Source organism: Perca fluviatilis, chromosome 16 (assembly GCF_010015445.1).
Source record: "Perca fluviatilis chromosome 16, GENO_Pfluv_1.0, whole genome shotgun sequence".
Taxonomy (NCBI): Eukaryota; Metazoa; Chordata; class Actinopteri; order Perciformes; family Percidae; genus Perca; species Perca fluviatilis.
The window spans coordinates 14,776,970-14,801,145 of NC_053127.1; the positions used below are offsets into that span (position 1 = coordinate 14,776,970).

General features: G+C 38.1%; 1 protein-coding gene across 1 annotated transcript in view; it reads right to left on the minus strand.

Moving 5' to 3' along the window:
- Positions 1 to 464: 464 nt before the first annotated feature.
- LOC120544529 (gamma-aminobutyric acid receptor subunit beta-2) overlaps positions 465 to 24,176 on the minus strand; it is a 72,129-nt gene continuing 48,417 nt past the window's right edge. The window contains exons 6-10 of the mRNA XM_039778347.1: positions 11,697 to 11,834; positions 9,454 to 9,606; positions 6,600 to 6,844; positions 5,607 to 5,747; positions 465 to 5,011 (exon numbers count right to left, since the gene is read on the minus strand). Of these exons, the coding sequence (XP_039634281.1) occupies positions 4,664 to 5,011; positions 5,607 to 5,747; positions 6,600 to 6,844; positions 9,454 to 9,606; positions 11,697 to 11,834 (1,025 nt within the window). The 3' untranslated portion in view covers positions 465 to 4,663. The remainder of the gene's footprint in view (positions 5,012 to 5,606; positions 5,748 to 6,599; positions 6,845 to 9,453; positions 9,607 to 11,696; positions 11,835 to 24,176) is intronic.

The window sequence follows — 24,176 nt, forward strand, 5'->3', positions numbered from 1 at the left end:
CATCACACCTTCTTAAAAAACAAGTGTACCAGAATATGGTTTGTACCATATTAAAATCCTTTTCCACATTCATTAAAAAATATTATATAAAATTACAAGATTACAAGTGTACAATAGCAACATATTTTCTGGATATCATTTTGCTAACCCTTCCTCCCAAAATGGTGAAAAACTGTGATTTATGTTTCAGTGTTAGTACCAATGTACAACTGAACAACAAGTAATTATCAGCTAGACTTTGAAATTATCCCTAATTATTATGTTATTAGCTGCTAACATGGGTCTGGTCTCACTGGGATTTTTTTGTGAGCAACAAATGTTGAACATTAATGTTCTCACAAGCCCACATAAACAAAAAATGTTTAGCAGGGAACTAGGATAAACTTGTAAATTGTCCCATCCATGAAAAAGTATAATCTTCTTTTCTCTTCCTACAATTGAGTGCAAACACAAATACTCACAGATTTAGAACTGTATACAATATTTATTGACAATGTATTCATTTCCATAGGTTTTTCATAGTAAAGACAGACACTGATTTTTACAGGGCTTATCTTTGAGAAGGGTACAGCTCTGGGTTTCTGGGAATGTTCTTGTGTGTGGCACATACAAGGATTTTTCAAGGTGGAGGGTGTTGAGAAGGTAAGAAGGATTAATGCTCCTTGGAGTGGAGTCCAGGGCAGCAGGAGGCTAAGGCTTCTTTTGTGAGTGTGTGCAAACATACACTGTCACCAAGATGTGTCATTTAGGCTTTTAGGATGTCAGTCTGTCCTTGCTCTCCAGAGAAGACTCTGCTCTCTGATGAAATCCTTGCATTTCCAAAAACCTTAACTTTCCAGAAATGAAGAGATAAAAAGCCATTTTCAACCCATGTACAACCATGTATTTTTTCAACTTTATGCAAGGTATCATGACAGGATTTTGTAAGTAGACATGTCGTTAAGTTTCCAGAATCCCCAGAGGACAACGTAATCATTCTGTATATAAATGTGAAAATTGCAAAAGTTGGATTTACAAGGTTTTGCCAAAACGACAGTGTCTGCAGTTATACTTTTTTTTTACACAGGAGTATAGAAGTATAAAAATATATGAAACATAAAAGCGCTGTGAAGTACAAACACATATTCAAAGTGTAGAACTTATGAAGCAGACCTTTCTTGCCAGTTGCCGGTGTGCTTTGGAAACACTAGGTCTGGTCAACATACATCAACTACACACTCTCACACTTAAATACACCATGTCATACCACATAGAGTATTATTCTGAAGATTAAGAAATATATGTCTATTGGGTAGGTTGAGACATGTCTATGGCTGAGGTGGATTTAGTACCTTAATGACTTTTAAAATATTTTAGGTGTTTAGATTCTGCCAATGCTGAACAAGTGTGCCATAGTACTTTTAATGTGTACAGCATTATGGGACTTGTTTTACAGTAAACAGAGAAAACAAACACATTACAGAAACAAGATCACTAAGGTACTTTTCCTGAAGTACAATTCTTGGGTTTGAAATTGTAGTTTGTGGTTGTTATGTTGTTAGTAGTGTGAATTGTGCTGACCTGAGATGGTTGACTATCTGGCTGATACAAAGGCATCGCTAGCCACTTTATCACTTGAAGCTTTGTGTGTGTGTGTGTGTGTGTGTGTGTGTGTGTGTGTGTGTGTGTGTGTGTTTGAAAAGGTGGTGTACATTAATGTATTTAACTGATCATTGGTGCAATAAATTGTAATACTTTTGCTGACACATTACAGCAAATACATGCTGTAAGAGAATATCAACTACATTCATGAATATATGGTACATTTTGGCAAAACCAAAAAAGTGTGCTTTGACAAAAAAAGTGATCAATTGACTGTAAAATAGACTATTTACATTGTTTCACATCAGCTTTTGCATTCTCTTAACATAACAGTATAAATTATATTGAAAATGTAAATTGATTTTCTGTTGAAAGTTCAGGTATATATTTATAGGAATATTATGTTCCAATTGATGATCATTAATATACAATCTGATATATACATACTTATTAAAATGTGTTTTTTTGGGACATGATCCCAAATTTCAGTTCACCTCATCCTCATCTATAGAAAAATGTACAATGCCAATAATCAGGTTATTAGTAAATCTCAGAATCTATCTGGATCCATTCCGTTTTGCAAATTTACTTACAAAATAAACAAAACAAAAAAGATAAGAAAGTTTGTTTGATATAACCAACACACTCCCAAAATAAAATACTTATTTTTTTTTCAATACCTAGATCAACACAATGTGAAAATGGTTCATTTTGATGAGTAACATGTAAACACCAGTAAAGTTATTGTAAGTTAGAACTATGCACAATGTTGGGAAGTTTTTGTGAAAATGCTTAAAACAGTGTCATTCTTAAAACAGTTGTAACTTTTACGTAAATGCTTTTGTTTTTTTAGAAAAATGTAAATATTTGTAATAACATCCTCAATATTAAATACCAATCAAACACTTTTTTATAAATTGTAATTATAGATTTATGTATGCTCATTTGTGGGATGAATTAAACACATAAAAGCACAAAAGAAATTAAACAAATCAGTAAGAAAGAAGAATGTGAGCAAAACAAATATTAAGGAGTACTGTACAGAGCATGCAGTAAGACATAACTGTATGTGGCTACATTTTAGTTAAACAATTCACATATTAATGTTTAAGTGTTCACTCTCACCTTCACAATCAAAACTGTTTGGCATACCAGGAGAAAGTAACCTTTTGTGTTAGTTCTTTGCTGTTTCGGGTTAACTCAAAAGAACCATGTGAGACAAAAGCTGCAGTTACTAGTGTGATTTTTGAAAAATATTCAGAGTCTTCCTTTCTATATCTTCAGCAATGTTCTTGTAGGTACAATTTCACACATAAGCCTTTGTCACTTACAGTGACTCTAATCTCCTTTGATGAATGATTTGGTACTTTGTGTATGTGAAAATGAGGCCGTAACGCCAGAGTTCTTTCATATAGACTGTGTGGCAAATCTATGGGGAGAGGGATATGACACTCGTGTGTATTCCAGCCCTAGTTGTATTTTGACATTTTAAACTTGTGGTAACTGAAACATACAATGTGATCGTAGTCATAACAATAACGTTCCTCTCAAGACAGCCCCCTTAAGCACCAGGTATTAGAAGAACAAAGGTACAGCCTCTATGGCTTTAAACAACTTGTGTGCAAAATCTTTTATAAAATCTTAGAGTCAAAAGCACAGCATCATTAGTAAACAATCTGTAATTATCTGTTATATGTTAATTTTGGATTTACGGCTTTATGAACATCAACCCATTTTTCAATCAGGAAACAATTACGACTAAGGTTTTAAACCAATGATAATTATAATCTGGCTTGGGAGGCAGACACAATATATAAACGCATTGGCAACAAAAGGAAAAATCATCTGCATAGAAAATTGATTATAAAATAATCGTGTCAAAAGCTGATATTTAAAGTTGTTTTTGTGCTTGTATGCATTCTGACCTGTGGGTGGACCAATGAAGCCCTTTTATCTTTATCATCCCTGTCTCTGCTGAACCCTTAAAAATAATTATAAAATAAGTTGCCTTTTCAGCAGTTGTGAAATTTTTTTTCTTATCCATGTGGTAAATATGTATCCTAGAAAGTGAGACTAGAGAGCTGAAAAGGACATTTTGTAGGTCATATTATTCCTATGATAAATACTGCAGGTGATATTTATGTACATATACAGTTAAAGACTAAACTACGTTATTCAGACACAGTCATCCCCAAAGACATCCATACTGTGTATATGTGCTTTGGGGTAGAATATTAATCATTATATTAATATTTAAGAAATGCCATTTTGGCTTAAGATTATTTTACATTTTCTTTCTTACTTATTTCTCTCTTGTTGTTCTTTACTCTCTTTTAACTGTTTGACACAATACATAATAATGACAATCCAAATTGCCTGTATTAGCTTTATGCTTCTTACATTATACTAGGTTTGGCAGGCATCTTGAGTGCAATCTGAGTTTTGGAATGTTGTTAGTTGTTATTTAATTCCACCCTATTAAAATGGTTTATGGACTGAGAAAATGCTTGGAAATGAATTAGTACTCCCAGTATATTAAAGTAGAAAACACTGTTTTGAAATTTCTTGCACAACACATGATAGTGTAAATTGTGAACCTTAGGCCCTTATTATATTGGCATGAAATTAATTAACATTTTGTGTCTTTGACATAATTAATCTTAGAAAACCCTGCTGACCTGAAACTTGCTTCAGCAATTTTTAAGTAGTGTCAGTGAAAATAAATGGTCATTAAAATATGTCAATGGCAAGGAATTATGTATGTTGTAAATGTAACAAAATAAAACATAAAAAACTATGCAAACAAACATTTAAAAAAATGGCAAAACACACAATTCATAAAATATAATTTAAACAATTATTCAATAACAGGCACCTTATATGATTGTAATCTCCCTTCTATAAGGTTTCCACATGTTAGCCAGCAAATGCGGTATTAGATATGATGGATCCAGTTCTGAATATAGTAATTCAGTCCAGTTTTATGCAATCACATGAAAATGAAACACACCAGATACAAACAACAAATGAGCAACATATTTTGCTTATTTGGTCTTGCCTTCATTGTTGTCCTTTGTTTCTTTTAATTAACATAGTAAAGCCAGTAAACAATGTTGAAGAAGGAGAAGACAGTTGGGAAGATCATCCTCGACCATTTGTCAATAGAGTTTACATCAGTCAAGTCTGGGATGTTGATCTTTAGCTGTGAAGCGCGCCTCCGTAGTCGGCTCTTCTTTCGAGTCATGTGGCACTCCAGTGTGTTTCGGCCAAAGTTGTGCCTGGCCAGCCCTGCTTTACGGTACTGTAGAGTTGAGCTGTCGTATGTCAGCATCGTATTTCGTGGGTCATTGAGACCCAGAGCCAGCTCTGAAACGCCCATGTCATTCTTGATGTCCAGAGTGCCCAAAAGGATGTTTTCATGCGGGTCCATCTGGAAAGAAGTCAAGTTTGGCTCATGTATTAATACCATGCAACAGCATTTTCTTTAACTGAATTGAATAAAAAACAAAGTGCCAAAATGATATTTAAAAAATGTAGAGACCATGAGAATATATTCTTCAGTATATATTAACTATGGGTGAAATTATTACGTGTAATGTGAAATGGGTAGCTCTTAGTGATGAACCCACAGATAATTATCATTATATATGAAGTGTTAAGCGTCTTTCAGCATCTTTCAGCTCGTCGTATTGGTTTTACCTCTCCAGTACCAAACAGACAAAATTAGTGACTAGCTGATGAACATAATGGAGCATATGGAAGCTAAAAAGCCAGATATTTCTCTCAGGATTTGTTGAAGATCTCCCAAGAACATTGGAGTTATATCAACCGGCAAAAATCACACAAGTACTCCATTTCTGCTGGATGTGTAAATGTAACCCATTATCAACTTCATAATGTGATATGTCAAAGCTGTGTTTACATCTTGTCCTGCTGCCCCCAAGTGTCACCCTCAAATCATCTAAATGTAGATGTATAGTAGCATTTTAACGCAGTTTGACATTTTTGAAAGGTTTTTGCAGTACCTTATTTTTTTGATCGCCAAGTCCAATTGCTGCATCATCCACAAAGATTGGTTCCCACATCGAGTCATGACCATCAAGATCCCTTTGTTTCATTCTTGCATACAGAGTATCATCTCTGCCAACTACATTCCCCACCAGCCACTGCAACAAAACAGAATCTCCATGGTTACTTCAGCAACCAAAAAGTAGTGGAAGTAGGTTGCATTATGTAGGCAGGTATAAGCTGGCAAGCTGGCAACACACATTTTATGAAATAATTAAATCCTTGAGTTCAGGAGTGAATGCATATGTGGACATGAACTGCATTATAGAATAAAGCATACTTTATCAGAGGATTCAAAACACAAGTCTGTGTTTTACCTTTCTCGTTTGCCTATACTTGATGTTACAGGATGTTAATAGAGCCATTTTTCTGCTCAGTATATACCTTGTTTTGTATTCAACTATTATCAGCATATCCATGTGCAGCCATGTTATGGTGGCCATTTTGCATCTCTGCTCGTAAGCATTTGGTTTACGTCAGCAGGGAGCAAAAACTTGGATGAAGAGAACGCAACTCTTTCTATCAAGACAAAGAGCCAAGTGCCTCTGAGACCTTCTTTCACTCCGTTTCAGCTGGCAATATGTCCTATTTGGATATCAAACAGGGCTAGTACAAGCTTATTAGGCTGACTTTCCTTGGCACGGTGAAGGCATGAAACATTAGGTCGACCCTCCATTTGAAGTGATGACATTTCTTGTCTTTGCTAGTAATTATTCTGAGCTCCTTAGACAGCTTTATGAATAATGAAATTACACTTCCACTGCAAAGTAAAGAAAATATGTGATTTTGTGAATCTAGAACAAGGAAAACAGATTTTATATGAAAATGTAAGAATGTGGAAGCTCATCTAGTTCATGCCTGCCTCTATGTATGCAGCAAAATCTACATACATGGTGGCATTTTTCAGAAAATAATATTCTGAATTTTGGGAAAAGCTAAACTATTCTTACCTTGTTTGGATCCATCCTCATCTTTTCGTTATTGGCAGTAGTCAGTTTCTCTGCTGCCCTTTTCTGACGTTGAGGGCCCCGTCCAAAGAAGATGTAGTTTACCAGCGCATACTCCAGCAGAGCCAGGAAGACAAAGACGAAGCAGCCCATGAGGTACATGTCTATTGCCTTGACATAGGGTATTTTGGGGAGGGTTTCTCTAAGGTGGGTGTTAATGGTAGTCATGGTGAGCACCGTGGTAATACCTGGAGGAGAAAGACCATTTACATTACATTATATTGGAAACAGTATGAATCAAGAATGTTAAAATAAAAAAGTATTGCTTAGTAAACTACATATCAGCAGTTGAAAGTATGCCTTATTTATTTAACTAGTGCAGTGCCCATTAGGAGTGTGTGCCTGTTTGGAACGAGCCAATTGCTTGGTTCCCACTATTTTGTTTTCCACAACTTTAACTATAAGCGTGTTTCAATCAGGAGTGGCTCGGCTGCGGTTCATCTAGAGATTTTGTGTTTCCCCTTTTTTCGTGTAGCCGTCACACACCCAGGTAGTGATGTGGGGAAGGAGGAAACATGAATCAGCCTTCTGGGGAAGCACATCGCTACAGCACGTAGCGATGTGGCCCGAGCGAGGGAGAAATGTGTGCAAGCAAGAGCCAAGAGCCGTTCATCTAACGTGTTTGTGTACGATTTATTTTATCATTTGCATGTAGGGTAGACAGCAATACGTTTTTGGCAGATGATCACTTCTGGCACGACACCGGTAGCCCACTGCTAAGACTTGATTGTACTCGCCGTTCCGTCAAAGGATGTACTGTAGCTACTCCCCGCCCACGCTGCTGTATTGCGCATGCGGAGTGACACACACACACACACACACACAGAAATTCCTCGATTTATAGTTGGATACACTCACAAATTTACTTCTTGCATTTTTTTTGCATTAAATTAATAGCAACAATCCCCTGAAACTCTTACTTCTGACTGAATGTGTGAGTGATTCAATCCTTCCAACTGCAAGACATCTTTTTGATCTACTTGATACCATGTCTGTGCTTGATTAAGCCTACCAGGATCAATGAACCTGAGGGGCTTACATGACTTCAAACCATGCACAGGGAGACAAGCTAAAAGATGTGCACCTAAAGCGCTGCAGCGATTTGAAATTCAAATGTCAACCTTGGTCTTGTTCATTAGCGGAGAACTCCTACTGAGAAAAGTTGTAGACCGTTTTCAAAAACCTCACCCAACAAGCTTTGGGGATAGTTGCTGTCAGATTGACAGTGCATATCAATGTGTTGAGTTTGTGCTTATTATGAGTGACACACTATCTCTTGCTTGTAGTAATTTCATTTCATATATTTCAATGACATATTCTTGTCATTTTAGCATAACACATTGGCTCTTGGAAATAGTGGGCTTACAACAGTGTGTGTCTATGGTATATGCAGGAATTATAAATGTCATGAGAAGCCTGATTCTGTTCTAAAGCTTAAATATGATTTGCCTTGCATGATTACATAATTGTGTTCTCAGCTCCTATAGTGCTCACAAATCCTCCCACACGCACCTGTATATTCTTGAAAGCATGATTATTTAAGTAAATTTCTATGGAGAGTGTCAGTAAATAATTATGAAATTATTTTACAGCTGTCACAAAGCTGTCAGGTGACCACCGCTCAAAATAGGATTCAGGCAATTTTCCCAAGCTGTTGCTGCAAGAGCTTAACAATAACAACAAAGGATTCCCGCAGCACAGTGGCCATGTGATTCAGCCATTACAGGTCCATTTTAATGCCTGAAACCAGGTCAGAGTAAAGTGGTTCCTGAATCTAGTGTGGATTGGGGGGTGACTGGACATTTCCAAACTCTGCTGACCCATCTCCATTATGGAGCATTACCTTTTTTTTCATTAAATCCCATGCATGCCCCCACACCCCGATCACTAAATGCAGCTCAGTCGTCAATCAACGAAATTGCCCTGTCGACTAAAGCGAGGGATGGGTAGAAGGACGGATGAAGCTGGGTGGATGGAGTAGGGTGAAAAGAAGACAGGGAGCTTCCGATAACACAGAGTAAAGCTAGAAGCTCAATACAAATCTCACAGGCTACACAGGGTTTACATAATCAAGGATGATGGGTGAGAATTGCAACTTCCAGAAAAGCACAGAGGCTCTGGAATCAAGAGTGGAAACAAATCAAACTGGTCATCCATCATAATACGTCTGTGGGATACAGCAACATTTGTTGTAGTGGGATGGATTTTTGACCCTGTTAACACCCACAGTGATTGTCAAACAAGTGAAGTGTAGTTGGGGATCAGTGCATTGTTATTCTGACACAAAGCTCAATAATTAAGGAATTTAGAAAAGTAAACATTAGAGATACCATTTGAAGACCTGTATAAGTACACAATAAAAAGTCATGGCCTTCACAGCACTACAAAGTGAATCTGTGATATGGAATATTGTAGGAAAAGTTTTAGCTATTCACCAGAAATCCTTGCAGCTAAGACATTGTATTTTATACAGGACACAGGTCAAACAGGTCTTCTACCAACTAATGCTTTTTCCTTTGTCAATATAGTCAACCTTCACATTTGCCTCAGATTTTCTTGCCTGACTTAATGTAAAATATGTTGTATATATTGCCACCCCCAAAGTTTCTTGTCTCTATTTGCCCTTCAAGTGAATGATGTAATTGGTATGAGGTAAAATTGGGAGGGGGGGCATAAAATATAATCAATCTAAGTATAGCTTTTCCTGGTCAGTCTATTTCAGTGCCAGAGCAATCTTCTTTTAAGTGTCCACCCCAATATCCTGTCAACCTGTCTATATTTGTATTGCAGGCCTCACCGAGAGCCACTCTGGCAGCAGAGGCGTCGTAGTTGATCCAGAAGGAGACCCAAGAGAGTATGGTGATAAGTATAGAAGGCATGTATGTCTGTAGGATGAAGTACCCAATGTTTCTCTTCAGCTTAAAACTCAGGGACAGACGAGGGTAAGCACCTGCAGAGAGGGGACAGAGGAAAAAAAGTTCCTGGTGTTGGAGTCAGCTAATTTGTGCATCTACAATCCTGTGGGTTTACAAATCATGTACAAAAAAATGATACCAACGTTCAGTCCTCCATGGTGGTCTGACACTGTCATCCTTTTTTTCACAGCTGGATAACATGGTATGTCTGCCTTTGCTACTGAATGCAACTATATATTATCTTTAATTTGCAATCAAAAGGTTGTCTGGTGAGAAATTACTGTCGAAAAAAATATAAATGAACACATTTGTCAATAAAAAAAAGAAATTAACTATTTTTGGGATAACCCATTAACTTTTTACTCTGAAAAAAGAAAACAGTGACAAATCATCATAATTCCCCATTTTGTCAGATATTCAATAAAAAGCAGCAAATCCTTACATTTAAGAAGAGGGAACCAGTGAATGTTTAGCACTTTGGCTTGATAAATGTCCAGAACAATTGATTGATTGTGAGGGTATCCTAAAATGTAGCCTGTACTCCTTTAGTAGTTCTTCCAAGCTCGTTTATCAACAATAATCTCTCATCCCTGTGTTGTACTTTGCAGAAGCAACTCACTAAAAGGCCGTATTTGTTGTGTCCACCAAACTCAAGCGCTCTTCAGAATTACCTGTTCTTCACTGCCTGTGTTTATACACAATATTGTAAGAGGTTTGATGGTTTGTCTGTTGAGGGTCCACTTGTTTTGCTTATCTTGCTCTATTTGATATAAACCCACAGCAGGGGTTTTGGTAAGGTCCAAATTGTATCAGCACATATATTTCTCTCCTTAGGGAACTCGCTGCATTTTGGTTTGAGTTGAATTACAAATGGAGAAAAGCAACATAAAAAGAGCTAGAATACACTGCAATATCCAGTCTATTGGAGAGTCATGCAGAAACAGCAGGGAGCAAGGGAGGAAGAATATGTATTTCTAATGAAAACACCAACAACACACCAGCCTCAGCGCCTCTTGGAATGTCACCCCTTAGATATTTAATTTAGCTAATGTTAGCACGAGCCACCAAGAGAATCCCTTAATTATTTCTTTATGAAGTGAGGAAACAGCTCCGGTAGAAAATGACAGGACGGAGGTGCAACAGTGAATATTTATTATTTATAAGGGCAACAATGACATTGCCTATCCTTGGAGTGAAAATTGAAACTAGTATTGGCTAAAAGCCCAGGCACATGTGCTGACGATTGCATCTCTCGGTGCCCCCCAGGTCATATACTACATATCGCAATAGACAGTGCATTAAAAGGGAATCCCCCGTCTACCATATCTCTGTATAAGGCAATACAATCAGGCACACTGTAGGGACTCACTTGGGCAGATCACAAACACATACACACATGCATAGAAACATTGTGCATTTATTAGAAAGCATTATGTTATTAATAGGGTTACGTGGAACGTGTGGCCCCTGCAGACAAAACAAGCCATCTCATTGGTGAGTGTACGTTGATATTGCATTAGTCTTCTGCTCGCATTCTGTACAGTACCTAGAAACTGTATTCAGCAGAACCGCTTTCCCGCTTACAATTGCTTGCTTGCATGACAAATTCATGAAGATGAAAATGCAGAAGAGATTAATATTTTATTGTATCAGACATCGTTCTTGTTGTTTATTGCTGTTAAATAAGTCATGGTGTCTTCTGTCTCCAATGGCGACACCTCATTAGAAGATTTGTATGTGCGTTCATACATTTACATAACATTTTGCATTTCTGGAAGTTAGTGGATACTATTTTTCATATCAATAAGTGCAAACTGTAAAAAGAGTCAATATTTATGAATTGCCATATTGTCCGCTTTGCAGCAGCATAATGATAATGAAATAACCCTGAGAGACAAAAAAATTATTTTGAGGACACAAAACACAACAAATGTTTTTAATGGAAATGAAGGCAAAGTAATAACAGTAAGTTATGTACAAAGTTGTAATATATCATATTAGATCATATTTATTTCAGGGCTATTAATATTGGATTGCATTAAATTGTACCAGTGTTGCTGTTATTGTGTTCAACGCTGTACATTCAACTATGATGTATGCATTTCAACCTGTTTGTTATCATTACCTGTGGAGAAGACGACATTCTTGGAGATGAGCTTATGATCCACAATGGAGAACTGGGGAAGTTCGATCTTGTCCACCCCCGTCACAGCATTGTCTCCTCCTCGCCAGTGGAACTCAATATCATCTGTAGTGTAACCATCTGAGATAGGGTATAGAGCACATTATTACTGAGGATTGTTAATGGTCTGTACAGTATAAACTGTATGTTCATAATCATTTCCCATCTTGATCCCGTACAGTCCAGTTAATTAATCACCTTGCATGATTAGGTTCGCATTAGTCACCATTTTATATTCTGCTGACAGCAGACACGTTAATTGGTCTTTGGTTCACTGACTTCAAATGTGAGGTTACCCACGAGGAAAGGATGTCTCTAATATCCTATACTTCAATATTTGGGTATTTACATTTACAGTATGAATACATGTGGGTGTATTGTATTGTTGTTGTACTACTTACTGACTTAGTTGGTGCCAGATCTATTTATCCAACACTTACTTGCACATTGTATATACAGAACTAAAGGCGCTAGCTAAATTAGGCTTGATTGGTGTGAATGAACGGTCTGTGAAATTCTTCATTTTACAAACAGGTATTTTAGGACTTTAGGATGCACGAAAACTCTCAAAGTTGTGCAGCCATGTGCATAATAGGAAATTCTTGAAATCTTCTTCTCAAATTTAGGCTTGAGAGTGGTATGGTTTCTCTATAGCGCCCCCTAATTGGTTTTAGCCCTTGGGCACATTTTTGACGGCCTCAATATATACGAAAACTCACAAAAATTGGTGCCCACATAAACACCTGGGAGCTGTGCGAGACTGTACAGCGATTTGGCCCTTACCTGTAAGTGGGCTCAATAGCGCCCCCTAATGCCTGGAAAGCCTTCACTTGGACATAGTTGCTCCGATATTCACCAGATTTACTACAGATATTGTTCTAATTATTGCGGACATAATTCCTATTTGCTTTTATTAGCTATGCCCAACCAGAAGGCGGCCATTTTTTATTTATTCATTTTTCACGTGTTTTACATTCTTTCGAACTCCTCCTAGACGGTGATTCCGATCTTCACCAAACTGTGCAGGTACTATCTAAGGACCCTCATGATGAAACATTATGAAAGGAATTTTGATAGTTGAAAAAATGCGAAAGTTAGGGGGGACCAACTTCCTGTAGGTGGCTGTCGAAACAGGAAGTTGTGTATCTTGGTCACAGTCATTCCGATGATCACGAAACTTGACACAGTTGTTCGTCATAGGGGGTTGAGCATTCATACCAAAGTTTGAGTGAATCGGCCATTAGATGGCGCTGTTTAAATTTTTTTTATTAATTAGCCACATCGCGATAAATGGAAACCTACTTTGTCTAACTCCTCCTGGGCCGTGATTCCGATCTGCATGAAAACTTGCGTATAGACTCTGTGTACCCTCGTGACAAAAAGTTATGAAAAGACTTTTGTGCAAGTGACCAACTTCCTGTAGGTGGCTGTCCTGTATCTTGGCAAAAGTTATTCCGATTTACATGAAATTTAGAATGTGTGGTCTACATGCGATATTGAGCCGCCCCCTATACTCTAGCCACGTCCATGTACACAGACCATGCCCACTGAGAGGTATCATTGAACTCAGCAAAGAGTTCCTTTTAAATTTGTGACGGTTTGCCCCGCCCCATATGCTTAAGCCCTGCCCCCTTTAATAACTAATTTTTGGTCTAAACGGCATACCCAAATTAAAAGTTGTATAGCTTCCATATACTTTGACACTCTGGGGTGTGCTTGATATCATTGGAAAGGTAACACTCAAGTTTTTGTTACAAGTGTCAGGGTGATTCTAGGCCTTACTGACACAGAGTTACAGAGGCTAGAAATTTTTTTTCTGTCCAAGTCAAACATCTGTAAACTGACTAAATCGCTCTGCTATGAACACATCTAGGTGAGACACAGACAACACAAGACCAGAGCCACATGTCTCAACTTACTACGGAAAATGTGAAGCCAAAATGGTGAAACACAGAGATACACATCACAGGAGGAGCATTTCACTGTAGTCCATGGTGTCATTTGAATCAAATTATTGGCTAAAAAGGTAGTTTGATCCGTAAGACTTCAGAGAAAAACACTGACACCCACATTGAGCATTAGAAGTCTCACGTCAGAAGTGAGACGCGATAAAATGTCCAGAAGCGAAATACTGTTAACCGTTTTCCATTGTAATTTGGTCAGAAACTTCAAGATTGTGAGGCAAACAGCTAGTTTTGGATAAAATGGCTTGGATATTCCACATATATTTGGATGAAAAAAAGATTTGGGGACAATATCACCGATGAACAGAGAATGAAAAAGTATGAATCCACACTTGACTCTCGACACTAGCTGTCTTTTCAGTGTCATGGCAACTTTATTACAGTTGTATAACTGCTATAAATCATCTTATGCTTTGTGTGTGGGCTTAATTGAATCATGAGAGGCTAAGCTTTCAATTGTTGTGTCACATGACCATATATTTTGAAGATTATAATGCTTAAAAGTTATAACAAAGTTTATGAGTGGAGGTAACAGCGCCGCCACCACGACCAAGTGTGCCGTCCACGGTACAGTGTTACCAAATTAATTAGCCAAAGCACAATGCATGCTCCTCCTAGAGCATTAATCCGATCTGCACGAAATGTTGAAAGTATCCTCGGTCGACCCTGTTCCACGCTCTCCGCTGAGGCCATGGGCAACATTTGAAGTAAATCGATGTGCTGTGAGGGGTGAGGGCTCGTTCAATGCTGCTTGCAACTTTAATTATTATTATTATTATTATTATTATTATTATTATTATTATTATTGACTATTTTGCTATATTGACTCCTCACTGATGATAGTTCAGCATGACATAACATTGGAAAAACTCAGGAAAAAATACTTTCGTTAAGTGATTTCTTTCACCTTCTCTCCTAAGTACTCACACAGTTACACGCATACACCTGCCCAGTACAACCACAGTATATAATGGGTCGCTGAGCAGTTCCACAACAGTTCCATGTCCTTGTTCAAGTGCACCTCAACATCATCATCTGAGGTACCCACGTCGTGCTGACGTCTTGGTACTGTATTCCTGACAATAACTAAATTATGGAAAAGCCTGTTAAAACTATAAATTATGAAATGAAGTTAAGCATGCAACATTCCATATAGTCGCTGATGGAAACCCTTATATATGTGACTAAATATGAGTCAACTGTATTATGTGTTGTCCCATGAGCAACTAAATTATTAAATACCAAGAGCAAGAATGATTAAATAATCAGGCTTGGAATCCATTTTCATCTCTAAAACCCAGTAAAATCTGTAAAGGGACAAGACGAAAGTCCATTAATATTAATCCAAACCAAAGCTACTCGCTCTTTTGCTCTCATTTTGGCCCAATCAGTGGAGACATAGACAGCAAGGTAGGAGAAATAAATGATTGAGTAACACTGGTACTCTGTAGTTATAGCTGAAGACAAGGGCTGTTAAAAAAGAAAAGAAAAAAAAGCCATTTTTTTTATCAGACCATGAAACTTGGCTCTTGCATAATCCACTGCTTACTGTCTGACTGTCTGGTGCAGTTGACTTGTCTGCTGACTTTAGGGCATAAGAGTATTGGTCACAGAGATAAGCGAGGAGAGACAGGAGAGACAGGAGACAGCTGGAATCAGTGCCCTTTTCTGTGCACTTCTTTAGAAGGCTGCTCACCTTTAAAGCCAAGCTAAAACTAAGTTTTAAAAAAACTCAATTAAAACAGAAATGGGTATATGTTGTCACCATGTGAACCTGCGTGCGTGTGTTAGAATGCCTCTTTCAATAGTAATGAAGTTGTTTTAAGGCCTCCCGACGCCACAGCAGAAGTTAGTCTAATAATAAACCTTGACAGAAGGCAGTAAAAAACAAAACAGCCACATGTACATCAGACAAGCTTGTTTTAAAGCATGGATAGCATTATTGCTTTTCCATATTGGCATTCTTTAGGGCAATAGGGTTGTGACAGAGATCATTTTTATAGTGCAAGAAAATTAGATTGCTATATATTGTACATCGTGAGCTAGCAGCACTAGATTGTCTCAGAGTTCTGACAGCTCATCACGATGAGTGCATCGAAGTGTGAACTTGCTCAACTGAGAGACAGGAGGCCAAGGCTTGCAATACACTTTGCTGCCTCAAGACCAACAACTGAATATTATAGTCTTACATCATAAAACATGTAAAACTGTTCTGTCGCTTCCAATGTGCATGTCTAGTTTTGCATTTTAGGGAACAGCAGGAGATGGACTGAACAACAAATATGGAATGTGTTCAGTAACTCAACATGCAACATAATAATAATTTGTGATGGTTGCCAATAGTTGTTACAACTGAATATTTGCTGCAATGGGGATTTGCATGCATGGTAGTTGAGGTTGCCTGAGCGACTATTGTTATATTATTTGATTGCATGTGTGGAAGTTGACTCTTTTTTGCACTAGTGTGAATGACCATCTTTGTTGGAAGCTGATGATGGGGAGATTTAGCAGCTACAAAGTGAATTAAAATGAGTGATTTGCATGAGTATGTAGAGTATGTGTGTGTGTGTGTGTGTGTGTGTGTGTGTGTGTGTGTGTGTGTGTGTGTGTGGGTGTGCGTGCGGTGACAATGGGGCCGGGCTGGATGACGAATGACAGCATGTTTGACAGAACAATTTAGGGGGAACTCCCACACGGTTTCATTGATTATTGAAAATAGACCATTATGCCACACCCCATCTCCTCCCCCTCCTCTGGTCTCTCTTTTTAATCCCCCACTCTTCTTCTCTAACTTGTTCTGTTTTCATCTCCTTTCCACCCACCACTTTTTCCATTTGATTACACTCCTCTCCTTCCCTCCTTTCTGTTATTTTCTTATAGTCATAACTGCTATTATGTGTCCATCTTTCTTTCATTCTACCTTCCCTCTTCTTCTCCCTCCCCCATACCCTGCTCTGCTTAATTAATACTTGTGTGACCTATTTAGTTGCTCTGAATTATTAAAGCAGACTCCTCAGTGGCTGCTTTACCCTCACACCCTCACATTATGACATCTCTTGGTCATCTTGACGGAAGTGGAGTTGTGTGCTCACTGCGTTCAGATATACTCTCTTTATGTACAGTATAGATTGGGTAGTCATGTGACATCATCATCACCTCACATAAGAGGTTATCAATACATTCTCAAAATGTATTCCAAAGGAAATAAGTAGCCAAAGAAGGGATTGAAAAATGAGATTAATGTGTTCTTTTCTCTCAGTTCCAGTAAAAAGCCTGGCAGCTGCATTTTGACTTGCAGACGATTAAGTGCTTTTCTACTAAGTGCCGAGTATAAGGAAATTATATTAGTCAAGATGGGATGGAAAAAAAGCAGGCAAGGTCAGCGGCAGACAGAAATAACTTAATTTTGGATACATTTCTTAAATCATAAAACCGCGACTGAACAACCTCTTCTACTTCAGATTGAAAATTTAAATTTTAGTCAGTGTTCAGTCCCAGAGGATCGTCCCCAGAGGATGGAAGCTCATTGTATTGGTGACCCCCTGATCTTTCCATTTGTGTCACCATCAGGGATAGACCCTTTCTGTTTTGCACCACCTCACGCCAAAATGTCTGCTCTTCCAGGGATATATCTCAAGATCTAGCAGGCAGATTGTGATGCACATTCTTGATCCCAACGAAATATAACCTTTTGATTATATTGACCCCATGGCCTTTCCTCTGGCACCTCAGGATAAGCTCTAGAATTTAAGCAAAGCATAAAAGAGCAAAATCATAAATATACTGTTTGTTCCATCCAACACTTTTGTATCATGGGGTGTAATGCACATTACTGTCTCTCCAGGGGCTAACACAAGTTTACAATCAGTAGAGAGAAGTGAATGCCTTTTTGCAAACCTTAAACACATCAGAGTCAATTATTTGATCCGGCCCTCATATTTTTGCAGTGACCTAATCCACTTAACCCCATTATCCATTAGTCATCGAGGCTGACTTGGCAATTTTGCGTCACCTCTCTTTCATAGTAAAGTCATTATCTCACAGTATTTGACACAGGGATATCGTCCTGATTCCCACTGCATTAAATTAATTATAATGAATGAGAAAAAAGACATGATTTGTAATGCATGACAAGAGAGAGTTTGTCTTTTGTATATCTATTAACTATGAAACAGTGAAATGAGAAAAGATGAAATTAGCTCCTTGACTCCTCAGTAGCATGAGATACAAACTCCTCCATTCAGTAAAAAAAACAAAAAAAAACTATGGGTGTGAAAATATGTATTTTACGCTAGCACAAAGGCTTCTCTCATGGTTTCAAAGCCTGGGAGCGTTGGCAGGCCGAAAAGTAAATGAAATAGTTCACGATAGCATCAGAGGAGATAGCAATACAATACTAAAGCTATTTAACTGGGACTCTGGCAATTCTCACCGACCAAATCTGACTCCAGGCCTTTTTTTAATCAAAATATATCTTAGTTGATTTGTTTTAATGGGCGAAGACGGAATTTGGAGGGAGATAAAAACACTGGCTTTGGTATTGCTCTGGGCAAAACATAATTGGGGATAACAAAGTAGTTTTTGTTTTACTTTTAAATGCTACGAAACACCATATACAGGTAATTAAACTTAGAAAATAATACTAATATGAAATAAGTTCCATTGTCATTGTGACATACATTTAAAAGGCAAAACAGACGCACCAACAACTATCACAAAAGTCCTTTTATCTGAATTTCTTCACATCTAAAATGAGAACAGCTTTTTACGAGTCCTTTTGAGTCAATTTAACATATGTCAAACCTAACTTATTCCCCATGAATAGCAGGCTATTAAGAATTTTGGATGCAGCTTAACGTAACAAGCCCAACACATATACATATATATATATATATATATATATATATATATATATATATATATTTTTTTTTTTATATATATATTTTTATATATATATATATATATTTACATATAAATAGACATTGATTTGTGGTGCGTAGCCAACATCCACAGACAAAGACAAACCAATGAACACATGAGGACACAAATGCTTGCATAGACACACAAAAACATCCTCACACACACACACACACACACACACACACACACACACACACACACACACACAAATGGGCTCGTCAAATTAACCCCCTTGAACAACTGCCTGCCTCTCGCTCTCCCCTGTGAGCTGAGAAGGCTACTCCACTCTTAAATATGTCTCAGATTCATTTTTGATTCCACGCAGATTAAAGCGACTTTAATGTTATTCCTGGTGTCCAATTAAAAATGTCTTCGAAACTTTTGCAGTACACAGCAAGCTGCAGCTGACTGCATGTCTGGACAGGGACCGAACATCTAAAGATAAAATAAATAAATAAATAAGCCATGCAAGCCCAAGTGTAGAAAAACATTCACACCCCAGAGGATGTGTGCAGTTTCTAAAAATGGGTTCTGATGGACACAGATAGCAAGAGAGAGATAGACTGTGAAAATGGCTCTGTCCATATGATGTGGATCGATGGTGCAGAAAACATAACTATTACTTGGTAGAGATGCTGTAATAAAATGATAGTTTCATTGCAAGTGCACAGCTACTGTGTGAAATAACAGTCACATGTGCCTCTCTCTCCCCCTATATGTCAGCAGGTTTCAAGTTGGGAGCATTGCTGGTAACCAGGGATCATACACAGGGATGCCATTGTTTTTGCATGCATGTCTGAGGATGTGATTGTATCGGTGACTGCAAGTTTGTCTTAATTTGTGTTCTCTCTGAATGCTTTTTCAAAGCCCTTAAATTCCCAATTTTGAGAAGAGCCTTCTGCAGTCACATATATGCTAAAGCAGCTAATCTGGGCAAAAAGGCTTCTGTGTAGTATTCAGTGTTTAACGACTCAGTGACCCTACTCTTGTTATGATTTATTGAAAAGGTGCACAGCCGCTGTACTTGTAAAGTCAATGTTACGTCTTTAACTAGATCAGCTTTCTGTGAATGTAGGGCTAATGTACCGCAGCGTATATACTGTACATTGTACATTTTCTTACTGTAACAGTGACCCAGAACATCAGGAGGTTTAACCATTTTGACTAATGCAAGACATGGTATTTCCTTGCACTATGGTAAAACCTTGTGTGGCCTGGATTATGCATGCATTATAGAGATGCTGAGCAAGTAGTAAGAAACACAAATACAGGATGACAGGGCTTGGCTTGCAAAGTTATACTGTAAACCCAGCCCTTATCCAATACTGCTGAATGTGAGGTTGAGGTAGTGTCATATTAAAGCCAAGTTTACCTTGCCTAATATCACGAATAACTGTAGCATTTTTTGTTATGAACTCCTAACAATAACAACATTACAGATATCAGCAAAGTCTAAAGAACAAGGAAATAGTCTCTGTACATTCTATCATATAATGTATTCATATCCAGGGTGTAGTAATTATTATGCCTTGTATCTATCTTAGTGATAAGCCCACAAAGAGATGTGCATGACTTATGAGCGAAGACTTAACACACACTGTGAGAATTTTTTTTAACTTCTCTTTCAAAATTGACCACACCCTGTGTTTTACAATTGATGTGGTAAAGTTCTGGGCATATCTTAAAATGTTCCACTAAAGAGCTTTTTCTATGGATGGGTCCCCGTTTTGTTTGCCTCTTGCACTCGCACATGCACGCTGGTGATTTGGTAAACATGCCTGCAAATGGTTTCGCAATATTTCACTAACCTACAGGTGGCGACAACACGCTAAGCTATACAGCAACAGGCCAACAAAGACAGGGAAGAAGAAGTAAATAATTCTGGATTTTAAATACTTAAAAATTCTGCTTGGCAAATGATTTATCAGGAAGAAAATGCATTCAACTGAGTTGTAAGGGCTCAAGGATACACACATTGCATTTTAAATGCAAACAAACCTTTTGTTAGTCTACAAGAATACTCCACAGGGTACCTTAAAGTTTGGGGAAGGAGGGGTAAAATTGCTCTGTGGTAAATAACTGTAGGTGCAACTGAGTCAGTGCACTCATGAAAGTGAGTGTGTGCCCATAGTAAAATTGTGATGAGGGCAGTGACTGAGAAATCGTAATGCTTTTTTTATTCTGTATTATTTGAATGCTTTGAATCAGTCTGGTTCAACCTGTGGTTACCTGACCAGGTGGTAGGTTCCTGTTAAGTGAGGCTGAGAAGATAAAATGGATGTATATAGGCAATAGTAGAGGAGCCGGTGGCAGCTTACTTTGCTTTTTGTGTTGTATTATTTCTTTTAACTGCCCAGAATCCATTTTTTTCTACTGTTTCATTAATATTGTTGCTGTACTCTGTGTCTGTTGTTAGCATTAGCCTATTGTACCTCTGCATTGGTTAAAAAATGTTGCATTTACCTTAATTAATTACTGGTTTAATGCACCAGCTGGCGAGCAGGCTAAGTGACCCAAATCAAACACAACCAGGTGCATGCAGGGCGAAGCTAATGCAGAGCCTCAGTAAGCTCCAAATGTTTGGACTGGTTAAACTGGGACCAGAGGGGCTTGGTTATATTATCCTTTGAGAATGAACAAGCAGAGAAGTTGAACCTGGAGCAGATTAGGGATTTTGCGGTGCTCAAGACTCACAGAATGTCACTCAGACAGGTGAGTACAATAACAAACTCTCTTTATGATGAGAATGTCAACGTTGCTATGCAACTCAGCGTTGTGTGTCCGCTTCAAGTTATCCAAAACCTATGCAGGCTTTCTCTTTGCTTTAATGTGTGTTTGTGGCGTGCAGCTGCTGTGGAGTTTATATAGTCTTTACATCCCTGTGTTGGCTGCCTGTGTGATGTGTTATTCAGCTGTGTAACAGGCAGGTTGTTGAAATGCTGTAGCTTAAGATGCTCGTTACACCCGCTGTGGTGTCCATAGCTCCTTTAATTCATTGTCAGTTATGTTTATTTAATTGTCGGAGTCTTGTCCTCTTTTCTTGTTAATTCTAGTAAAACTACACTGTTCCTCAGTGTAGCAGTTGATTATCAGGCTGCAAAGTGTTCACAGGCTGCAAAGTGCCGTCTATAGGATAGGAATTTATCGTTTGTTTGAACATTAAGGCTCTGTGTTGGGATGTGTATACGCAGCCTGGTGTCATGGCAGTTCGTGATATGGTAACGTTATTGAATCTATTGAGTCGTGGACAGGACACGATAATGTCGGTTTTTTTGTGTGGTGATTACGAATTTTAAAGCAATGTATTTCAATTGGAAGCATATTTCGTGATCACAGAACGTTGACGGTAGCAAGAAGTATTGATAATGCGAAAGTCCGTGCAGGGAGGTTGGTCGGGGTGGTGGATGGGTCAAACAACACAGGACTTTCACCCCGGAGACCGGGGATCGCACCCCGTGTGTTGCAGTTCCTTTCAGCGTTATTCTCTTCCTAACCACAACCGTCCCGCTGTTGTCGGCGTGTCCTGCGTGTGACGGTTCCTTTCCCCATTCTTCTTTTCCTAACCACAACCGTCCCATTGTTGTGGCGTTTCATTTCCCCGTTGTTGCGTCCCCCAGAGCAGGTTTGAAAATCGTGACCTGCACACGTTCAAATATCGTGACGTGTACACGAAATAAACATCAAAATCGTGACCTGTACACAAATCAATAAATCAAAATAACGTGACTAATTCACGACCTGGCGTGAGACCGGGTTGGTATACGTTGACATATTAATGCACTTCATTTTGTAGCCTAAATGTCTTTTTTTTTTAAATAATTGAATAGGTCTATCCTATAACACTCAGTGTGTATTTTATCTGACTTTGCTTTACTTTCATCGGAGTACATACTTGAGTAAAAAGTAACAGTACTTATTATTATTATTATTATTATTATTATTATTATTATTATTATTATTATTATTATTATTTTATTATTATTTTATTCTTGCAAAATATGGGTGAGCAATTTGTGAATCCACTGAACCATTAGTCATAGACAGGGTGGGAAAAGTCCCTGGGCTATCCAAAATAAATAATTGATTTGCTATCTCTCTATCCCCACCACTATAAGTATGAGGTTTTCCATTTTTCCCTTTAAACATGCTACAAATGATGAACATAGAGGACATGCTCCTTGTCCATTCATCCACTCCTGATGTGACAAAAAATCAGAAATGGTAAGAAAATGGTACTGGCACAAGGTGGAATTGGTTTGGCAAAATGGAAAATACCTGTGTACAATGAAAGGTGCAGTTTAAAATGAAAACAAATACATGAAATGCTTTTTTGCCCAGGCTAGGTGAAGCAGTCCACCTTAGAGGTGTTTGTAATATTTCTTAAATTACCTTTTACTCAACAATTGACAAAACTGTGTATGTTGGGAAATGAGGAATTTCAAAATGATTAATGCTGAGTGTTTGTGTGGGTGGTTACTTGATAACAATAACAGATGAATGACTTTTATTTTAGACTTGAAAAAAAATACGTTGGCTCCATCCCTTCTTGTGCAAAATAACCCTGCTGATGCAGCAAGCACTGTACTGAAGCTTGTTATTGCATGATTAAAAGTTGTTAATTAAACTAGGGTCAGCAATTTAACTTGTACCTAAAATAGTTACAACAGATAAGGACGAAAGGATAAAAGTCTGATCCATGAAAGTTCTTGGACATTATATTCAACTTGTCAAAGCTTATTAAGGACATCACTCAGTGGCTCAATACCGGGGAAATTAGGAGACATTGGAACAATCAAATTCACTGGAAACAAGCCAACAGACAGAAAAAAAGAGCACATACTGAAATTATAACACTGGCAAATGTGTGAAAGAATAGACGGGGTAGGGAGACAAAGAGATACAGAAACACAAATGGGTTAAGAAAAGAGAAAGAACACAGTTGCATAAAAACCAATCCAATGAGTTAAGACATCTAATGCTCTAATGCAACACTAGATCTAAGACAGACCAAATCAGCAGAGATCCTCTTCATACTGCTGCTTCATGGGCCCCTCAGTTCCTGGGGCTCAGATGAAACAAAACCAGGAAAATGTGTGTTTTGTTCTTAATTCTTTTCAAAAATTGTGTATTTCAAACAGAAAGGGTTAAGGATCTTTGAATTTCCAGGGAAATCAAAGAAAATGATTGGGCCTCTCAAAATCTTTAGAATATAAGTTATTATGCTACTCCGTGTTGACACTTATTCTAGAGACCTGAGGAACACCCCGCCCACCACCCCCACGGCTATGATGTGAGCAAGTCATTGGGTAGAGTCATCCCTAATTTCAGGTTCATGGTGGGGTTAAAGACAAGCGAAGTGAGGTCACTGGCAGAGGTTTACTGATGTATCTTTTACAGAAAATTTAGATGGGATAAGGAGCTGTAATGCCAACTATACTGTCATCAGTAAAGGAGAGTGGAAGGCCTGTCTAGCTGGCCTGATGTAACCATGTTGAAAGATAGGTTTAATGTATTTTTTTCCTTGGTCCCCTTCAACCAT